Genomic DNA, 23,543 nt, shown 5'->3' on the forward strand with positions numbered 1-23,543 from the left:
AGAACAAAGGAAAAATGGTGGTTTGTAAAAAAAACGGATAGCAACGGGATTTCCAAACATCATTAATCAAAGGTATTACACACAAATAACAATATTTTGAAAGTACGAGGAATCGAACTCTGCGATTTACTTTGAAAACCGATCCATCAAGCCAACACGTCAAACATCTGTGGGGAAGATGTACCTCACAATGGGGTGAGTTAGTACTGTTTTTCAAACAATTTGCTACGAATACCAAACAACCTGAAAAAGCTTTCGTTATATTTTGCCGACAAATAAAGATTTGTTTATTTTCAGTAACATGTGCTTTTTTTCACAATTTACCAAGCTCACGGATGATAAATATATAAGCTTTTTAGAAAACTTAAATAAAAAAATTTTACTTAATTGTTTAATGAATTGATAAATTACTTTCAAAAAGTGTCATTAACAATTGTATGAATAGTACTTTGTACTTCTAAGGATTATTTGAGATTCCAGACGATCGTGGAGAGGGGTAAAAATAGTATATTTGATTTTATTTAATACCGTAGTTTTTTACTATACTTGTTTATAAAATTCTGACTTTTTTCCTAAATTAAACTGGCAGTACACAGCAGAGTCCTGGTTCCCACCCTTATGTTTGGAAGTGAAGCATGGAATTCCCAAAAAAGGATGAAAAGAAACTGAATGAAGTCAAAAGGCGATCTCTCAGACGAATAACCGTCAAAACGATGTATGATAGATGTTCGAATGGTGATATAAGAAAAGAATGCAAGGCTATGATCAACACTATCTATAAAATCAAGAAAAGTGTGATGGGATAGTTTGGGTATATGAATAGAATGTTCAACGAAAGAATACTAAAATAAAATTATAAGGCGAATGTAGTTGAAAATGAAAGCAGAGGACGATAAAAAAAACCTTGCATGATCAAGTTTTTAAATATTTGAAAGTGGTCAGATCAGGAGTCGAAACTATCGTCGGGTATGTATGAGAAGACATATTGTTGCGTGTTGATTAGTTAGTTTAAAAAAATAAAAAAATAATTACATTTCCAAAAGCCATTGAATCATATAATTTGAAAATCCGGATTGAATTTCCATGAAAGTTCAAGACTGTAATATCACAAGTTGACATCTTGGGCCAATTACTAATTTGTAATACTACTCTCTACTACATACTACTCCCAGAAATAAGTCAATTAATTACCCTGACATACAATTCAGTATTTTATGCACTGCAAGGGATGAACGTAGAATAAAAATATTATTATCTACACGTTAAGTGTCGAGAAATTCTTTTGTGCTCGCCCGAAGATAGTGATTTAAGCCTCTGTCAGGGGCACCATTGTTATTCCGTTCCAGGGCTGTCCCGCGGGAGGGAGAGTGCCGCCCTGCATCCCGAATGGAGCAATGTGCCGCCCCGTCTGACCAGGATATATAAATGTTGCCAATATTTCGCTTTTTTCCAAACGTAATAACTATTTGTCATGGTTGTCAGCCTGCCACCGAAAAATGTGATTGAAAAAGTGTGATTTAGGGTTTAGGAAGGTAGCTTTTTTAAATTTTATTTTCTACGAAACCAGGTTTAAGAATGTACTGACTAATCTAATTTACTACACACGCACATACATATTAATATGTGTGTGGGTGTACATTGGCTGGCTTATTGCTAAGATGAAATATCTTCCAGCCAACTAAAATCAGATTTATAAATTACTTAAAATACAGCAATTATAAATTAGAGGGCAGATAGTGCTTGAACATAATTGTAAAAGAAAAAACACAATAGAGCACCGTATGAATCAACAAATGATGTAAAACATCTATACACCTAATCACTGCATTGCACTGATCTACCTATGATGAAGCTTTGGATTCTGACACCAGCAAAAATCACAACCCTTTTGATTCCATACTACAAAAAATTATTTTGTAAACATCGAAATGAAATAAGGACAAATACATCCTACAATCCTTATAATTACGTTCCTGCTATAACTGTGAAGCTTTAATTATTGATGTGGCAGGTTGACGACCACCCCTCTACTCCTACAAGCCCGGTACCACCCCTACATTGCGCATTGGTTTGGCCCGAAACGGGGTGCAAGGCATACAGAACTTATTACGCGATACGTGTCAAGGGAACAATAAACCGATCTCAATGTAAACACTCATTTACATGCAAATGTTCACTAACGATGGTGACACCTTAAACATTTGGGCGTTGCTCATTCAATTTTAAAATTACTAACTGGTTGATATCGGGCCCATTAATTATATCATATCAACAACAGAATAAAAAAGGTCGCTTTTTAGATGTATTCGAAATGTTAAGTTGGAAAATACTTAAGTAAAGTTAGGTGTGTATGTTAAGAGAAGAGGTTCATATTCACTATATAAAAAAAAAAGATATAAAGGCAGTTAACATGTCATTAGACAAAGGTCTACACGGAAATACATAGCAATGAATATTTGAGGGAAGAAAAACAAAAAAAAAACGTTTAACTGGATATGAAAATGAACAAAAAAGTAACGAAATTCGTTAATAAATATGCAAAGTCTCGATCGACGCCTAATTACATCAACGAAAATGCAATAATAACTCCTTAATATAAAATTGATGTAAAATCCCTAGCCATTGCTGCTCGTTTTTCTTTTTTCAAACTACTATCTCTTCTTCAATTAATTACTATATGAAGGTTATGTCTTTTACTCTGAACTTATTCACTTACATCATTTGAATCCATTCAAATTTATTCCACTCCGATATATAAGAATTTAAAGCGTTGGACTGATCATTGCTTGAGTGTTGTTGGCGTAATTTCACTGCAAAACACCCTTCTTTCATTAAAAAAAAACTAGCGTACTAACTAATCATCACGCCGCTTCCTCGCAGAGGTAAGCAGAGAGAATAGAACGTCACACCAATTTGTCTTCGCAAACAATCCACATTCTTGCATTTCCTCATACATACCCGCCGATTATTCTGACTCCTGACCTGACCGCTTTCAAGTATTTGAAATAATTGATCATGTCAAGTTTTCCTTATAATGTATGGGAATAAATAATGTTTATAAAGATATATGTAAAAGGGTTAGTATCATAGATGTGCGAGTTCTTGGCCATATATTACCCTGTGACCATATTTTGTTATATAATGGTGCCGATATATCCATGGAACTCGTCCTTCGTCCTCTCGCTACTCCTGTATAATCTAAACTCTACCTGGTCACGCCCAAATGATTTGTGTGGCATTTTATGTTCCAGAGTAATGGTCACCTAGATAAATAGGATACAACACCGTTTTAGCATATTATTAATTACTATATTTAATTAATTACGCCTTGTAACCGGGGGGCGATTACATCTATTCCATAGTTTATTACCGTCCTTATGTGTGGACTGAGAATAACGGGGTAATTATACGAGTGAAAAGTGGAATTTTACATTTTTAGTTCATGTTAAAAATACATTTTAAATGTTTAATTAAATAAGACGGAAATTTTAACATCGTGGGTGTGTTTTATTACCAAATTCAGATAAAATACAAAATTTAAAATAAACGATGCAATTTTTGTAATAAATACTCGTAGATCCGGTATTTACGAAAATATATGTTTTTTCACTACATTTTATCGAACACATATTTTGGAAAAAGAATCGATTTGGTAAATTAAATTTAACTCTTAAATACTTGTAATTTAATGTGAGTTCATTTTTCAATGTGTAGTTTAATTCTATCGTACAAAATTTCATTCAATAAAACATAGAAAGTCAAAGATCAATCATGAAGATACACCAATTTTCAAGCACCCAAAGGAAAATATGATAAAATTCATTTTAAAGATATATATGGCAACCATATAAGTATTAGAGTCTAATGATTACACAAAAAAAAATCAAGATAGTTTATTATTTTAATATATATCTGTTTAATTTAATAACCGTATAAATATTTCGTGTACACACTTGCTCGTAAATTTTGATATTTTATTTAGTATGTACAAACATGAATAAGTATTTTAAATTAACATTGATGTTAGATATTTAGGGTCCCGTTATTGGTCCTGAAATTGTAAGAGGGCTTAAAGATCCTGTTTTAGAAATAAGATCATTAACATCACAACAATAAGTGAATCCTTTCGAATAATCATTCCATTCCGGCTTCGCCCAATTCGTCTGAGCACAAATATTTGTACACAAAAGTGAACTTACAGAAGCTACGTGTGGATTATTAAGTGTGACAAAAGCGATTCCCTTCGTAGTAGCTGGTGAATAGATGATCTTCCAAAACCACTTGGGAACGGGCAACTTCTTGTTGTCGAAGAGGTATATTTCAACCTGGACCCCTGAGGCGTTTGGGAGAGTAATGACCCCGTGAGTTCCTGAGTAGATGGTCAAATTTTGTTGTAATTGAGTGCCGAGGTCCCTGGCTATATTTTCCACCCTAAGCCAGTTTCCAGCGTTGACGACTTGCCACTCTGGTGCAGCATTGACGAGAAAGTAGGTGGCTGTGCTCCAACTGCCAAAGAGGTAGTCGGCATCAGGAGCCAGATGCCCTCGGGACAGGTAAGAAGCGGTGGTAATGAACTTGGCCGCTTGGGTAGCTCCCAAGAGAGTTGTTAGGCGAGTCGTTTGCTCAGTTTGCTTGTATTGATTAGGAGTGATGGCGTACGTCAGACCCTGATTTCTGAAGGACGGACGATCAGACTCAACCTCTGCAGCTGTAAATTTAGCAATGTTTTACTTTCTTCAAATATTCAAATTAAAATGTACAACAAATAACATAGCTTAAAGTTGTAGTTTTTAGTATAAATACCTAAATTTAATTTTGCTTGGTTATTACCAATATTTCATAAAATCTATCGGGACACGTGTTTCGATACACCATCAAACTCCGTATGTGAAGCTTAGCCTAAATCTTGGAGTTGTGTCCTTGGGACGTTGAAAAATGTTAAGGAGTAGAAGGTGTTTTATTTTTATTTTTTTAAATGTGGAGACATGGGCAATAGAAGGAAGGTGCTTTTGTAATTGTCGTATTTTTAATTATGTGTTACTTACTTTATGATAATTTTCCAATGTTGAATATGCGAGTTTTAGTATTTTTTTAGAATTTCTACGTTGTTGTAATAATATGTTTGATTGATATGAATTAAAGTTATTGAACTGTGTAAAATGATAATTTTTTTTGAATAATTGATGTTTTTTTTATTAACTTTTTTAACTTTTTTCAGAACGGTTAGTGAAATATTATCAACTAAAATTTAATAAAATATGGATGCATATTACCACAAAGTAACAGCCGAATCAATTAATAAATTAAATTAAACGGGGATGTTTTTTTTTTAATATTAAGCTTGCATCGTTCTCAAAATATATGTTGAAATGAAATGTGTAATTTAAATCCAAAAACATATCATTATTTTTTTGTGAATAAAAACGAAAAAAAAAATACATTTAATATTAAATTTTTAATCAAAATTTCCATTTGTAAATACGACTATAAATGCATCAAAACATGTGTCACGATAGATTTTAAGAAATACATAGTAGTATTTACCTTGTGAAATTTAAATTAAAAATTGATGTAACATAATGTGACTACCTAATCGAGTAATGAAAATTTTATTTATTGTTTCGGCATTAACTTTGTGGTAAGCCATTTTACAATGATTAAAGAAAACACTTGTTTTTTACCACTTGAGTTTTATTATAGACTTCATGTTTCAGAAGTTAAACTTCCATCATTCAGGTCTGTATAATAACTAAAATATAAATATAAAATTGTTAACAATTTTATATTTTATATTTTAGTTACTATACAGACCTGAATGATGGAAGTTTGACTTCTGAAACATGTAGTCTATAATAAAACTCAAGTGGAAAAAAACAAGTGTTTTCTTTAATCAGAGTAATGAAAATATTTGAATTTCTTACTTGCAATAGATTTTCCAAAAATTGTGTTAATTGAATATATATTTGCTTCATTAATTCTGTCGTAGCATACTTGTACTAAAGTAGCAAATCCTTTTGTGGAGTTGAATCTAAAAAAATAGAGATAAGTAAATGTATCGATTAGTAACACTAAGCTTAAATATAAGCTCTATTTTCAATATACGTTTTGCCAACCTCATAAAACCTGCTTAAATTACACGCAATTTTAAAATAATTATCAGCACAATATTAAATGAAGTTACATATCTAGTATAAGTACGAAAATTATTGTTTTTAAAATAATTTAACTACATGAAACTTGTTCGCAAAAGTTGTACACAAGCAAGTAGTTATCAATACGGCAATGCCCCTACCCCAAGTGCCCTAACTATAAGTGCTATACGTATATTCTATTCTACCGATTATTTCTTCTCCATTTCCTTTGACACATAGCGTGAAGAAAAGATAGTTAAACAAATTTATGAGGCCAATGTGGTTGGTAAAAGAAGCACGGCTGTCCAAATTTAAAACACAGTAAGGGACATTTTTTTGTAGTACGTTTTTTTTGCATTTATAGACTAAGTAGACTCTACTTAGTCCAAAAATGCAAAAAAAACTTACTACAAAAAAATGTCCCTTACTGTGTTTTAAATTTGGACAGCCGAGCAGAGGAAGACCGAGGAAAACATGGAATGATCAAGAATTTCAAATACATAAAAGCTGTCAGGTCAGGAGTCGGAATAACCGGCGCGTATGTATGTATGTGAAATATGTATGAATGTGGAAGAGGCGAAAATTGTATGCAAAGACAAACATATTGGTGTGGCGTGATGGTTAGTTAGTTAATTAGTTAGTTTAAAAAATATTTATAAATATTGATTTTTGGGATATCGCTGCTTGAATCTTACCCAAGGTTCATCAGCTCTCCGCGTCCACTCGCACACGGTGTTCCGGTCAATACGACGTCACTCAGAGTACTCGCAGAGCAATAGAATGAGTTCAGAGCATATGGTGCACCATTGTACATCAACTTGTTATTTGGGGAACATGGCAGCGTCAACGTTTGCTTCCCTGAAATCAAAACAGAAATCTATTAATTAATTTATTTATTTGGCAGTCACCCAGTGAGAGGATGTTTCTGCCAGTGTCAAGTCATGTTTTTATTTACAAAAAAAACATTCCTTTTTTTTAAATAGTACAAGTATATGTAAATTTTCAGTAATACAGTACTAATAAAAAAATGTATAATTTTTTTCTTGAATGTTCGCAGATACTTTGTGACACATTTTATAAACTTTATAAAATTAAACAACTTTGTTTTAACCACTTTTTTATTATAAGCTCACTTTAATCTATCGGTTTCGACAAGAACCTTGTCGTCATCAGGGTTTATTAAATTCCAGAACATTAAAATACTCATAATTAATTACATTCCCTTACCAAAACCTTCCACACACTCTGTAAAAATCCTAAATGTTAAATTGGTTGTCATTTTTTGCTGATAATATTATTGTAGATTTATCAAGCAAATAAGTATATTCTAAAAAGATCTGTTGCACAGTAAAAAGTTCAATGAGTGGCTTGATATTTATTTTTAATAACTTGTATTATATTTTTAAGCTTTAAAAACGTTCTCCTGAAAAATCAAGTTTTTTGATTTATGACGTTCTTGAAAGGAGTGAGCGATATGTGGTACGAACGTCAAAAAAGTAATGAATACAAATTAAAGAATTGTTTACCTGTCCCAAAAATAGTGTTGGTCTTTCCAATGCAGATAAGGGTCATTTCCTCATTATCCTGTAAAGTTATTCCTGTTGGTCCAGGAATTATCAAATTAGGAGATGTTGCTGAGTAATATATTGGGTCTACCTTCGGAAGATCCAAGTTGAGATCCCACACGCATCCTGCAGCTACCAGAAGAAAATACAAAATGATGAATAAGTAACGTTTAATAGGGATTTATATGTAATGATTTTTATGGGTAATATCGATTTTAAAATATCATTTTTGATATAAAAAAGTCGATAAGATGGAAATGGAGAGAAAAAATACTATAGACTATCTATCTATGTATTTATCCATGAATTGGTACATTATTTTTAAAGACCGATCACGTGAACCAAATTTTCAGAGAGTATTGACTATCCTGAAAAAGATATGTTAAAATCAATCCTTACTGAAAAAACATAAATAAATTTGTTACAAACTCTATATATTTGGGATCTGGGATCCGTAAAAGAGAACAATTAAATATTCCTTGGGCAACAAAATGGACCATATTAAAGAGTTAGCGGGGTATGTCTTTGAAATTGTTTTTTTTTGTCTTGTCGGTGCAGGATTGCAAGGAATGAAGAATTGTTCACCGAGTAGGTACCCAACATCCTGACAGCATTGAGCAAGACGATCAAACGGAGAAAGAAAAGATGTTATTATTTCCATTTTTGACATTTCTATAGGTTCAAAGCCAGGGACAGAATTAAGAGATTGAGAGGACATAATGAAGAATAATTACGATTTTTCCCTCTAGTTACAAGACTGTTTATCGAATTTACGAGTGTTTACTTTCTCGATACCTTGATCTTATTAAATAATCTCTAGAATAATGTTGCTCTGTTCTGTTATCAAAAAATAAACACAATGCATTGAATAGAAATATGTACATATCGTAGTCATACAGGAGAATGTGACCAAGTGCATTTCTTACAAAAACGTGATCATTGACTATTTGATACCTTACTAGCTTAATATTGCCCTGAAAAAAATCCCAAAGGATTTTTAACTTGAAAGTATAATATATTGACTTGTTAAAAATGACTAACTGCGTTGATGTTTATTTTCTTGCCAAGCGAAAGTGACTTAAATGGCCCCCCTGAACATTTTACGTTTTGTTAGTTGGTCACATTCTCCTGTGCGACTACGATACGTATAAAAAATGGAATATTTTCTATACAATAGGCAACAATATTACATTAATGTCTAAATATGTGTTAGAAGCAAGGGAAACAATTTTTAAGAATTTTACGTTAAAACAATAATTTTTGTGTGTCCAAATGTTTGTTCACAAATCCACTCCACAAATAAGTTATTATTCAATAGATCTAACATATATATGTATAAATATCAATGAAATCTTTATAAATAACAAATTTAAATCACTTACCGGATATTAATATAAAAGTTTTATGTAAAAATTAAACAATAAAAAAATCTAGTTGATTACCTAAAACATTTAATCAGACTATTAAAAATATATATTAAAAATATCCATAACTTTTTACATATATCGTTGACGAAGACATTATAATGTAGTCGTAGATGGTACAAATGTACGTTTAATCAACGATGATTTACGTACATTATAATAAATAAATAACAATAGTGCGATTTTCGTATTTATATTATTTAAATCCTTGTTTTTTGTTAAATTATATGTTGCTACCTAATTTAATACAATTTGTAGGCAAGAAACAATTTTTACAAATTTTAGGATAAAATATTGTTTTGTGGGTCAAAATCACTGTTTTTAAATTATATTAAATTATATCCCACTTAGATTTTTTTATTTAATGATCTTTGTTTAGATATTAAACAAATTTAAATAACTTAATATGAATGAAAATTTCTAAAATAGTTTTATAATGTAAAATTCTGGAATATCACAATGCAAATTCTACATAGTTATAACTTATTTAATAAAAATATCATGGATAATGAAATCGAAAAAAAAATACGTGGAAAATACTCGTGTCCACTAAGCATAATAAGTGAAAAAAATGTATGTTTAACTATATAAAAAATCGTGTAATAGAATCATGCAACTAAAAATAAATATAAATTGGTAGGTACTTACACACGGTAGAAAAATCAAACCCCAGAAAAAGCACACAAATTGCGAAAATTTCTTTCATTTTCAGGCAATGTTAAATCTGTATTAAGTACAAGCGAGGTGTTGGGCGACTGAATCACTTTATACGAGAATTAATCAGTAAACTGAGACCAACTCCAGTATTATATTGTAAAGATTAATTGTAAACCAGCGTTGAAACTACGTGGCTTGAACGCGGTAAGCGTCCGTTGAAGCTTAACAAACAATATTTAATAATAAAAAAAATTGAGACATTGTAATTTACCTGCTGAGTAAACTTGTTTATAGTATGTAGCTACGTGCTTGTATTTATTTTTTTCTACGGATGGATAATAATTATGAATGCAAATTATTACGATAACAACTCAAACGGATTGTGTCGTTTTATTATGTTTAAATTCACGTATTTTTATGTACGTTTGTGATTATGAAATGAAAAACTAATACAAGGAAGCTATACATGTGTATTTTTGATTCTCATCAATTGATCATAGAATTTCAACGGAAGCAGTTTTTAAAGATGAGTATTGCATTTATTGTTCACCTTGCTTATTATGTACAAGGTTTATAGATCATTTAGTGGATTTTTGTTTCTTTTAACTAATTCAATATGTTTTTATTTGAATCTGTGTTGGGAATAGGAGGGATTATCTAGTGTAGGCCAACAAGGAACTTCTCAGCATTTGCTCATTGCTGGGAGGAAACCACGTAAAACTCCTCAGGAGAAGGCGGACTGTTGGCTATCATCAGCAGACCTTCCGTTCCGCTAGAATAGGGTTTCAAGCTAGGACACAAAATGCCGAACCCTCTTCTAACGAAAGCTCTTTGGAAGATTTCGGTTATGGTACTTATGAAAGGTTTCGTAATATACAACCTTTAATAATCTGCATAGTTATATACATAAAAAATTAAATGATCTCTTGTTAAAAACATAAATATCCTTGAATTATTTACTGATTGCCTTGAAATTTTTATATTTTTACCGCTTCACAAGCATTGTGGAGTGAAACATGTTAGAAATGTGTGATTTTTATTTTCTTTCTTTTCTTTTTAACCAGACTGAACCAAAGCAACGCGTAGCCGGGTATCGGATGACCGGGTATTTTTATTGGAAATTATTATTTATTTGAAATCTGACTAGATAGGATATTTACTGTTACTTGTATATATGCTTATCACACAGACAATTGACGTTCATTCATGCTCTCACTGAGTAAAATTTTAACATATGAAAATAGCGTACAATATAGTATTTTGGTATATTGAGTTATCCTCAATTAGTACTGCATTCAAGGCAATTGAAATTTTTTTTTCTTTGAGGACTCGTTCATATTAGAAAAAGGATACCCAACTGGTATGCAATCCTGAGTAAGGTAGCTATCATTCTAGTTTTCCATTTCCGTATCTTAAATCCGTAATTTCTCATCCATTTTCTTTCCTATACATCATAAAAAAATTCCAGCTGAGTTATTTTACTTGCTTCATTTGTATCCTATCAAATATGTTCAACTTATGTTTCCACGGTTCTAAAGCGCAGGACTAATCACCTGAGATCAAATAACACTGAGTCAATTTGATACGATTTTCCTTTACGTTATCAAGGAAAAATAAAAATCAGAATATGAAAAAAATTAAATATGTCACATTTAATTTTTTTTAATTAATTTTATACACAAAAAAAAAACAAAAAAAGGACAGTATAAATATGAAAAAGGCGTTTTAATATAGATTTTTTATTTTATTTTCTTATTTATTTATGCATTATGATAAAGTTACAAAATACACTAAACATTCAACAAATTATTAACAGTAACAAGAAAATTCGTCGTCTTTATCAACACATTGTCAGCTTAGTATGATAACCTGTAAAAGCCATCTTAATCATTTTTGCAGGAGAAACGCAAAGAAAAAAAAACATAAACCCAATGACAATTACCTTTAGGACTTAAACTTCAGAATAATAAATAATACTGGGTTTAAAATACAATATATCTGTAAAAAATGGGTTATTTGGAAAATACTAAGAATGAAAATTTTATTAAATGGTTGTTACAGAATATCTATTAAGCTGACGAAAATGCATTACATATTTTGCATAGTATATTTTATTATAAAAAAAAATCATTCAATAAGAATAATACTAAATCAAAGGAAAGTGGGAAATATTTATAAATGTTTGTAAATGATTTCTTTAAAAAAATATTAGTAATAACTATATCTGTTATATTACATTTTGAAAAATATACATATAACGTCATCATACAAAAAACATACATCATATAATAATAAAAATAAAAACGTTTGAAGACTGTAATTTAATATTACGAATAATAATAAATCAACGTTGATAATATTTAAATTAGCAGTACATTTTTCTTCTAATTCACACAAAAATGCATTTTTAAAACCCGATAAATTTATATATCTATCTACTTGTTTATCTACCGTTCCTTTCTTTTTCAAAATGTTAATTAAGAGAACGAATTCCAATCAGATTTACAGAATCATACGATGTGGAAGGTGAGTTTTTAATATTAACATATTTTACTACAAAATATTTACCCCATAAAAAAATATAAAAACAATTTTCAACATATATCTTATAAGATATACATGTATGTACATAAGTTTTGAATTTCATTGATTGATTCAGCAGTCACTTTGTGGTAAAATTTATCAATTTTTAAATAAAACATTAAATAAAAATAAGTTTTGAATTTTACACATAGAGTTTTGGCAAGTTCTATTATCAACATAAAATAATTTTGAGTTTAATAATGTTTTTCTTAATTTTACATATACTGTAAGGCTGTTAAATTTAATTTCAATACGTTGCTTTCATTTCTCATATATCTTTTATTTTATATTACCTAACACAAAACATGAATATGATTTTTGAAGAAATAAAGTAGGTAGTTTTAGAGATTAACTCTAATTGACATCACAACATGGATGAAGAAGAACATGAAAGCCAGGGTATCTACAGAGCTTAAGACCTATCACAGACTGGCAAAATAGGTGGTCAATCGTGGCTGGAATAGTGAATGTTACAAGTGTGTAAAGTAATAATTTAAACCAGCCCATGAAAGGTCGTAGGCTTTGTAAATTTCAATACTTCTACATTCTTCTTCATCTATGTTAAGATTTAATACTTTAAACCTATGTTTAAGTATATACGTACAAAGGTTTTTACATTCGTATATATTATGTAAATTCGTGATATGTTTTGTAATATTGTATAAAAATTAAACAATAAAAAATATTTATGATATATGTGCGTACCTTATACTATACGAGTATAATCGGAGTATAAAAAAATATTTATAAAAATATTTTATGACTTCTTATATATGTATTATTGACGAAAACATTATAATGTAGTCATAGAAAGTACAAAGGTATGTTGGTATCAACGTAAATTTACATATACTTTGATGAAAAATAGCAAAAGTTAATATTATGATAATTTAAAACCATTAAGATTATTTTTTAAATTTTGTTGCTACCTTATTTAAAATTGATCGTTTCCAACATTTTTTTTTACATATTTTGAGTATTTTTATTCCTGAATTGAATCGAGTACTACAATAATGTGAAATAATATTGAAATTTATTTCATTTACCTTTCTTCACATTTTTAAATGATTTATTCTGTCTGAAGATGATACGCCAAGATAAACATTTTAGATTTCTCAACTGAAAAAAAACCTGTTATTTTTTGTAAGATATAATGGAAGAATTCTCAGGAAGAATATCAACTATGTTCAATAAGAGAAAGCTATATACTTCATAATTATTTAACTGATCTCAAAATTCTACACCTCTAAAATTTTCTACCAAAATACGAAAGGAATCTCACAATACTGCGTTACACAAGTGTATAAAGCCAGTCAAATGGTAGGTCGTAAGTCCTGGAATGCTCAGACACCTATCTTCCTTTTTTATATAAAAAACCTGTCTTAGATGAGAAACCCATAATATTTAGCTTCGATTAATTAAGATGTAAGGAAATGGACAATGGATAATATTTTTTGTCAAAATTATACAAGACGTCTTTTTAAATACATATTTTAAAATAATAATAACGATGAAATAATAATATTTTTACCGAAAATTCTACTACTTTGTTTAATATTATTCATGACAAAGATATGTACATTAAATAAAAAGGTTTTACATTAATTTGTAGTTTTCATTATATCGGTGAATGGAAAATATCTTAATTTAACGGGGAAAAAAGGTTTTAAACTGTGTCAATACATTCGCAATTGTTTTTGATCACGTAAAAATAATTATCATAATAATAGTTAAGGCTTTGGATATTTTACGTAAAAACACGTGACGTATTTATTCATTTGTGATTAATAAAATATTTCAAGTGTAAAATACGAGAATTGAGGAATTTGTACAGTATGAAAATATAAGGCGTTTACATATTATAGAATTTCACAAATTGACATAAGAATTAATAGTTTTAGTTTCCCGTGTTGCGATTGACAGTAGGATTTAATAAGGATCACAATTTTCTCTATTTGACTTGCAAGCAAGTACTTCATCAAAATGTCCACACATTTTTCAACGTAAATATATATTAACTTTGAGCTATGAGAGGATCTGATAAATCTTTAATTTCACTTTCTGCCACCTTCTTAACATTCTTTCTGAATTTCTTGTCCTTGATCAAAGCCAGCTTTAATTTTGATTTTGATACCTTAAGTTTTTTCATTACTTCTTCGACCTTTAATGGACCCTTTTCCTCCTCTAATTGAGATAGCCTTTCGATGATGTTCTTCGGTTCAGAATCGTGTTTGCTTTTTGTGACTTGCGCTAGAGCAGGCTCATTTTCGTCGATTTTTGTGAGTGTTCCATTTTCGTTTGCGTAAACAACCACGAAATTAGAATAAGCCGAACTCGACGGCGCGTTTATGTCGGCGAAATCTCTGAAATTGGCAAACTGCTCGTGGTTGTACGGCCTAGATTCTGGATTTCCAAAGTAAAAATCTGGTCTTCCATGACCGTTATTTCCATCATAAGGACTGTTAAAGTTTCCATTGTAGTCCGAATCGGTGTCGCTGTTATCGCCGAAGAACGTTCCTCCTGACAGAACACCGAAATTGCCAGATCCTAAAATGCTGTTAGTGTTACTGACTTTCGAAGGAGCGGGCTTGACGTACTCAGTGCCTTTATTAAAAGATCCAAAAGATGGCGCTCGATAATTCAGTAACTGCCTCAGCGGGCTCGGACGTTGGCTGTACGCCCCCTCTTGGTTGAAAAGCGAAGACTGGCGAGATATGAGTGGTTGGTGTCTCGGCTGAAAAAGGTTCGTGAACGAGGGGAAAAAGTTTTGACTGTCATCCGATAGATCGGTAGAGTGATCTCGCGTTGGCTCGCTGACGGCAGATGGCAGTGGTGTATCGGGTAAGCGATGAGATTGGTGGACGAAGTGTTGAGGTTCTGGTAGAAGCTCTTCGCTTTCATAGCCTGCCGCTTCGGCTACCAAGTCAAGAGCTGGGCTTTCTGCTGGTTTGATGTGTCTGGCATCTGTAACAAAATAAATAATAGTAATTAGTACATACGAATTTCAAACAATCCTAGAAAACTACTAATCTCTGTTGAGCGTTTACAGGACTTGTGGAATGTTTAATTTGTGATGTGTTCAATTTGTACAGTGTAATCACTGTATAATATAATTATATAAAATGACATTTTATATAATATAATTATATAAATGTAATCAGTAAGTGTGTTTATTGATTAGGCGTTTAATTTGAAGAACTATATACTTAATTTATATTTCAAATGTAAAAATCTGACACTTTGTTAGGGAATTGGCAAAAAGTAGTTTGATAATACTCTAACAAGGCGAACAATTGTCACGAATTTTATTTTTTAAATATAAAATATACAACTAAGTTCACCCTAAAAATCAGTGAATGATTTTAATATTTCAAATATATGTAATCAGAAATTCTGTTTAATTTATTATATGCAATTCTATTGTTGGATACTATACTTTTGCCTTATCTTTGTAAACTTTATACTATTTTTTTCTACATATTAGCGAAGAGAAAGTAGTCTGTAACAATATTTTGAAAAATCATAAATTTATGTTTTATTACAATTTCGACAAAAAAGGAAAAAAAGCGGGTTTTAAACCCTTAATGCTTAAAAAATATTGTTAAGTAAGTGAACTAAATAATTCGCAAAGAAATGTGACATTTTTTCATTAATTGATTCGGCAGTCACTTTGTGGTCAAACCTATCCATTTTTAATTAAAATTTTACTAAGTGGTATTTACTAATTAAATTTTCTATTAAAAATGAAATGTAACATGTTTTTATTTTCCATTATTAAGTTTGCCATAATTATTGAATTATTTATATTTTATCATGTCCAATATAAGTAAACATATATTATCTATCGCAAAGATACCATAAGTATTCAAACAATACAAAGTTATTTATTTTAACAATGAAGGTATTTAACGCAAAACAATAACATTCACGATGGTTACACTCCGTCAATTATTTTATCGTACCATTCCCGTAATCACAGTGTTTCCACTGCAATTAAACATAATTGTTATTGCCTTTCATCCTTTCTCCACAAATTCTTAACAACACGTCTCGCTGTTGAACAAGCCGAAATATTCGAGACACTGATGATTTAATTTCTGATGGTTTTAATATTTTTCTTCACAGCATCAGGTTTAATATTAAAATAAATAGCTTGTGTAAGCCACTTTTTAGTTTATTTGTGAAGGTACAACTGGTGAATGTTACACGTGTGTAAAGTGATCACTTAAACCAGCCTATGACGGTCGTCAGCCCCGTAAATGCCCAGATTTCCATATTCTTCTTCATCTTTGATGAGATGTCAAAAAATAATAAGATACAACTGTGTTTCTTTTTTTTAATGTCTCATCGTGATATGAAACACGATTAAACCAAAAAAATACTATTTAAAAAAAAAATTATTTATAATTTCGGCATTCACTTTGTGGAAAGACATGCTTAAATCATAAATAAAACACTTGTTTTTTACAACTTATTATATTATTATTATATGTTATATATTTTATATTAGTATTATATTTTAACAACTGGTTTAGGAAGCAACAGATGCTTCTATTTACGGGTTTGAATATAAATTGAATACATAAAGTTTATATTCAAACCCGTAGATGTAGATAAACCTGTAGCTTCCAATACCAGACGTAACAATAAAATATTCAAGTATAATTTATATTTGAGGCACTAACTTTGTGATTTTCCATTTTATAATTAAAATGTAACTTTGTTTTTAAATCACTATAAATATTTTATTATAACTTAAATATCTACCGGTTAGCTTCGAAACCTCATTTTATTTTATATTATTCCACATAATGCCAGATGAATGAATTAAATTAATGCTATGTTTTTAACTACATTTGATATTTATTAAGTTCAAAGTTAGCAGCGCAAGTGGCAGCAAGTTATAAAAATATAACACCATGTTACGATAGCGGTAAGATCGAATTTTTATCATTATAATATGTTGCAAAATATTGCACACTTTAATGAATTCCTACCAATATATCGATTGAAAATAATATCACAGTAATAAAGATAAATAAAGCATAGGTGAGATATAAAAGTATTCTTAAAATAAGTTATCTATTGTAAAATTAAAGAAGAAAATCGTCAGGATTTTGAATGATTTTTTACTTATTGGTTTGGCGTTTTATTTATAGAACCCCATAAATAATATTTAAGGATTGAAATCAAACACTGATTTAAAGTGTCTACTTAGTTGTGTTTATATATTTTTGAATCATAAAATGAAAAGGAAATATGTGAAAATGTATTTTCCTTGTTAGGAAATTGTCTAGTAGTTTGATAATGCATTAATAAGACGAAATCATTTTGAGGAATTAATTTTTTTAAATTTAAAGTTTGGAAATCCTAAAAATCAATTTTTGAAAAAAAAATTTAGATACAAATATTTGTATGTGATGTTTTGAATTTTATTTTGACCTTTGATATTAAATAAAAAAGTCACATTTAATTATCAAAATGCTGAACATATTTATAAGGTATTCTCAATGCCATAATAAAGTCATTTTGTTTTATTAATAAGTATATTTTCTATATTTTAGATTCAGAATTCATTTGGAGATTGTGGTCCTTGTTTATGATTTCAAATGATGCATATTTCAATGTCTTAAAATACGAACGAATAAATTTATGTGATTCAAAATATGAATTTTCGTTTGTTCAAAATCTTAGGTACACTAAAGTTATATAACGTTTGCTTTAAAATTTTGACAGAACGATGACTAGCCTTTTTACCTGTGATAGGTAAAAAATGTTTTGTTTAAAAAGGATTTTTTATCTTAATGGCAGAGCCATAAGTTCAACGTACCATCAATACAAGCAGTATTGCTCATGGCTTATAGCGTGCTTCGTGACAGTTGCATTGTAGTTCCAAAGATTTAAAATAACTATTTATGGTTTCACAGCATTATTAAGCTAAACATATTACGAATTTGTGCTTTCATCTTTTTTTAACTAGACACAGCTATACCGTCGTGTGCAGATAGTAATTCAATAAATATAAACATTTTAAAATAACCTCAACCTTGATCTTTAAACAAATTAATTTATGGTGTTTTTTCAAGCATTTTTTACCAGCACCTTGTCATCTTTAGGGATGGATATGTACTAAACTTAAAACAGAGAAATATTCTTATTGTACTAAACTTAAAAAGGAGAAGATATTATTGAGGTTTGAAGTGAGAGGGGATGGAGACGTTGATTTCTAGGAATAGGAAAAATATTTAAAATAGGGCTATTGCCTGAAGTACTTAAATTCACTTAATTATTAATATTGTGTAAATTTTGTTTTAATGTATGCATATCATATCTTTAAATGAAGATGATATAGCGCCTGTTGCAACCGGTTGAAAAAGTACCAAAAATAAAAGTGGTTAAAAACTAAATTGTAGTTTTATCTTATAAAATTTATAAAATGTGCAACAAAGTATCCGCAGAAGCATTCAAGAAATAAATTTGAACTGCAAAAATAAAATAAAAAATCAGTTAAGTGAATGCCGCTTCAATTAAATTAATTGAATAATGTACGTATTCCTTTCTTACGAAATGCACAAAAAGTGAAATTGCAAATAAATATAGAGCTACACAAGTAATGTTTCTTATATGATCACGCAAAAAAAACTATTTCATGACGTAACGCGAGTACATTAATGTAACAGCTGCTTTTATCACGAGATCACTTCCGATTCTTAGGTCCGGCATTAAAAATTTGTTTGTGTTTGAACGAGTATATTAAATACATAAATAAAACAGAGTTATGTAATTACTAATCTAATAAAAGTGTATGAAATATAAGTTATCTATGCTATACAGGGTAACGATTACATACGGAAATTAACTTTTTATTCATAACTGCGTAGTGAAGTTAACATTTACGCTACTTCAATTGGATTACAACAAATGATTTATATTTTTTTCCGTAACGTTAACTTGTCATTAGTATTTCTAATCGTAACATCCGTATGTAATCGATGCCCTGAAAACCATAGTCAAAATAAATGCAATTTCACATATAATAAATTTTGAAATTAGTTTTTATTTATTTAACTTTATACAAAACTAGTAATACAAATAGTAAAAATAAGAAACATGACAATAATGATTAAAAAAAAATAATTGACAGTTTTATTTATTTTAACCATATCCGTAACACATCCCTATGTGGAGCATATGGAGTCCACAAACTGTCTCCAGGCTTTATTGTCGGCCATCAGCTCCCTTTGCATCCTCCCAAGTCAGGTCCGCTTCCCGAAATTCAGAGGAGAACTGCCCACGAATTGTCAGCAGTGGTTAGTATATAATGTATATATTTTTTTATGGTTTAAAATCACAAAAAACAGTTTAATATAAATAATTAATATTTAATATTATAAAATGTGTTTTCAGATAAACATTGAAAAAATAAATAAAAAAGAGTAAACTGTGATGCAACTAGCAAAAATAATTAAAACTTACAATTTTTTATATGTTTTTCCGGAATGTTTTTTATTTTATTCGTATGATTTTACGATCCAACCTCACTTAAAAATACATTTGAATAAAACAGGACTTCCTTATGGTATAAATGAAAAGACGAACCAATTTATTTGTTAATTAAAATTGCAAGTCATTAAGATATGCATTGATCTACTTTAACGATGTACATTAAAAGTACTTAGCATATTTACCCAGTTTGCAAAGTGCATTGTACTGCATCTGAGTGGCATAAAAACTAATTTAATTAATACAAAGCTGATTACATATGGATAAAGGTCGCCATAAAAATGCAGGCTATGCAAATATGTAGTTTGTGCATCGTCTCTGTTATTATATTACACCTTACGTTAAAATTTTTAATTTGAATGAATAATATAGAGATAGCCTTGAAGGAAAGTGACCTATTTCTTAGTAAATAAATTAAAAACAAAAGAGTTTTTTGTTCATCATTCACAGTGAAAAATGAACGGTGAAAATGAGTTCTTGTTAACGCGTCTTTTTAACATATATGTCGTGAACGCGTGACTAATTACAACCATTTACAGTGAAACCTCTCATAACGAGCATAATTCGTTCCAGAATCTTACTCGTAAAGTGAAAAAAAATTAATTCAAGTTTTACATAGTAAATACCACTATTTCTCAAAATCTACTGTGACACGTGTTTCGATGCATTCCGCAACATTTTCAAATACGGTGTTCAAAAATTATGCGGAATGCATCGAAACACGTGTCACAGTAGATTTTAAGAAATAGCGGTATTTACTAGGTAAAACTTTAATAAAAAATGGATAGATTTTACCAGAAAGTGACTGCCGAATCAATTAAAGAAAAAAATTGTTTTGGCCGGCGCGGAAGTCCCGGCTCACAAGTGAATGTCGTGAAAAGGGGACTTGCCTTTTCTTTGTTCTTTGCGAAATGTCGCTCGTTAAGGGAGCAATTTTTTTGCTGTTTGTGTGAATTACTTGTTTTGAGAGGTTCCACTGTAAATACATATTTCGCATTTAATGAAGAATACTGTTTGTATGACTTACTTATACATATTTTTTCAGAGTACAATCTCTTTTCTTCATGAAAATAGTATATTTTGACAGTGAATGAGAATCGAGAAATCCCAATATGGCATTTTATGTACATGATCACACGTTTCAAAAAAGCTTTCGTTTCCTTATATGTACACTTTAAAGAAATCACTAAGGAGTTTCTATGGTTTGGTTTATTCGTTTGGAGATGTGGGTCATCTCTTATAGACATGGACAATTCATTATAAAAAACACATTTAAAAAATAAAAATACATAAGCAGGTATTAAAAAAATTTTTTCATCATTTAAAGTAAATTATTTTAATCAGTAAAAAAATTAGTAATTTATTGCCTATTTCTAACTATAAATATAATATATTAGACAATTTGATATCCAAAAACTTACGCTGAAAATGATTATAAACTAAAAAAAGTAACGATTATCATCCCCTTTGGGTAACTGAAAATGAAACACTTTTTGACATCTCAAATCGATAAAGAAGAACGTAGGCATTTACAGGGCTTACGACCTATCGTAGGCTGGTTAAGTGATCACTTAATATACGTGTAACGTTCACTAATTCTACCCATGATTGACAACCAAACTACTATTTTTTTTGTAAAGCTCCTAGATATAAATTATAAATGAAGTACAGGGTAACAATATTGATCAATATATCTAGGAGTTCAAAAAAAAGAGTAATGTGGTTATCAATGGTAGAAAGAAATGTTGTGTAAATGTTACACGTGTGTAAAGTAATAACTTAACTAGCCTATTGCATGTCTTAAGCCCTGTAAATGCTCAGATCTCCATACTATTCTTTATCTGTATATGTTAAGATGTCAAAAATATTTTTTTTTAAATCTCCTATGTGTCGATAATCCAGATTTGTACCAAACAAGTATTAAGGCACACTAAAAATGTACTAAAATGATTACTTTATTTTATTAAATCGATTTTAATTATTTAAATACATTGCACTCGTTCTGGTCTGGGATTGCATACGGAAGTTAACGATATATTTGAATTTTTTAGATAACTTACTTCCATCGATAATAATCATATTTCATATCCACATTTGTAATAACCGACTATATTTAAGGAGGAAAGATTTCAGCCGTCGATCAGTGTAATGATTAGTTCTATCAGAAGCATAGCATAATAAAAGACCTGATGAAATATTCATTCAAATCGCTTCCGCAATATAACCAAATGTCAAAAATTGATAAAGCTTTCCTAACAGGTGTCGGGAGAGCGATAAGCTTATTTAAATTCATAATACTAATTGATTAACGCTGGTTGACCAACCAGAAAAAAAAACATATTGAGATCTCAGTGATTGGTGTAGGTACTATACATCGACAAGCCTGTTATAAAGGTGCGGTAGATAGGAACCGGAAATGATACCAAAATTGAAAGTTGACATCGTCACCTCTTCGAAATTCGATATTTCAATATATTTATTTTAAATATTTGATCTTTTTAAATATATTAAAATGGAAACCCATTTAAGGCCCAATACGATAAACTGCATATTAACTTTCTTTAAACCCAGGTTGTATTTGACGTAATTGGAATTTTGCTTAAAATTGAAATAATATTGAAAAAATATACTTTTCTTCGAAATATATAATTCGAAATATATTTTCTTCGAAATAGTCATATAGGAGAAAGTGTCCAAGTGCATTTTTTACAAAAACGTGATTATTGACTACTTGATATCTTACTAGCTTAATATTGCCCTGAAAAAATCCCAAAGGATTTTAAACTTGGAAGTATAATATATTAACTTGTTAAAAATTACAAACTGCGTTGATGTTTATTTTCTTGCGAAGCAAAAGTGACTTAAATGGCCCTCCTGAACGTTTTACGTTTTGTTAGTTGGTCACTTTCTCCTGTACGACTACGATTTATGTATATTTAGAATAAAATTACACAGTTGTTATTTTATTCTATGAAATGCAGTTCCACCAAGAAATTGCAGTAAAAAACATTAAAAAAATATTTAGATTGTTTTTCTAAACATAATCTTTAAAAAAGTCAAATTTCAAGATGTGTTTTTTTTCCGCAGAGACACAACCGCCTTCATGCGAATTCGAATGCATACTGAATCATCCAGATTGACGTTTGATGATTGACCTTAAATCAGGAAACAGGGATATGATGTTTTTTAAATCAAATATGTACCATATAAAAATGATTTAGTTTTGGACTGACATTTCTTGGTGGAACTGCATTCTATATAATAAAATAAAAACCATAGAGTTTTTTCCACTTTTATTAGTGTTTTTATTTATAATGCTGTTTTAGTTTTTGAAAAATGCGGTTCCACCAGGAAATGTCAGTACAAAACATAAACCGAATAAAAGTGGAAAAAACTATGAAATTGTTTTATTTTTATTTTATCGCAATGATTGCAGTACCGTAGAACGGGGCTACTTGAACTTTGATGTGTTACTTGAGCCCAGTACAAAAAATATTTAGATGGTGGTATCGATCGAAGTATCGTGACAATATGTGTCACCTGTCAGGGAAACAATGAATCATGTCGATACTTTCATTATTGTAGACCAAATACATATTAATTTTTTTTTGTACTGGGCTCAAGTAACACATCAAAGTTCAAGTAGCCTCGTTCTACGGTATAACAAGGGTATGCAAAAA

The 23,543-nt window shown here is 29.9% G+C and overlaps 2 protein-coding genes across 3 annotated transcripts in view; both read right to left on the reverse strand.

The window, feature by feature from the left end:
* Window positions 1-3,887: 3,887 nt before the first annotated feature.
* On the reverse strand, window positions 3,888-9,877 carry LOC148304467 (salivary endonuclease-like). Of its 2 annotated transcripts, XM_088268151.1 has the most exons (6): window positions 9,769-9,877; window positions 7,658-7,828; window positions 6,827-6,989; window positions 5,922-6,028; window positions 3,990-4,708; window positions 3,888-3,952 (listed from the first exon to the last, which is right to left on the reverse strand). In XM_088268151.1, the coding sequence occupies exons 1-5, from the start codon at window positions 9,824-9,826 to the stop codon at window positions 4,032-4,034; spliced, it is 1,176 nt and encodes a 391-aa protein (XP_088124277.1). In that variant the 5' UTR covers window positions 9,827-9,877; the 3' UTR covers window positions 3,888-3,952; window positions 3,990-4,031. The 2 variants fall into 2 exon arrangements, with proteins under 2 accessions (XP_088124277.1, XP_088124276.1); XM_088268150.1 differs by having other exon boundaries at window positions 3,888-4,708.
* Window positions 9,878-13,268: 3,391 nt separating this feature from the next.
* The window catches only part of LOC148304468 (uncharacterized), an 85,580-nt gene continuing 75,305 nt past the window's right edge, over window positions 13,269-23,543 (reverse strand). Inside the window, exon 2 of the mRNA XM_088268185.1 lies at window positions 13,269-15,324. Within this exon, the coding sequence (XP_088124311.1) occupies window positions 14,375-15,324 (950 nt within the window). The 3' untranslated portion in view covers window positions 13,269-14,374. The remainder of the gene's footprint in view (window positions 15,325-23,543) is intronic.

Source organism: Brachycentrus maculatus, unplaced genomic scaffold (assembly GCF_059751285.1).
Source record: "Brachycentrus maculatus isolate JH-2025_06_01 unplaced genomic scaffold, ASM5975128v1 h1tg000315l, whole genome shotgun sequence".
Taxonomy (NCBI): Eukaryota; Metazoa; Arthropoda; class Insecta; order Trichoptera; family Brachycentridae; genus Brachycentrus; species Brachycentrus maculatus.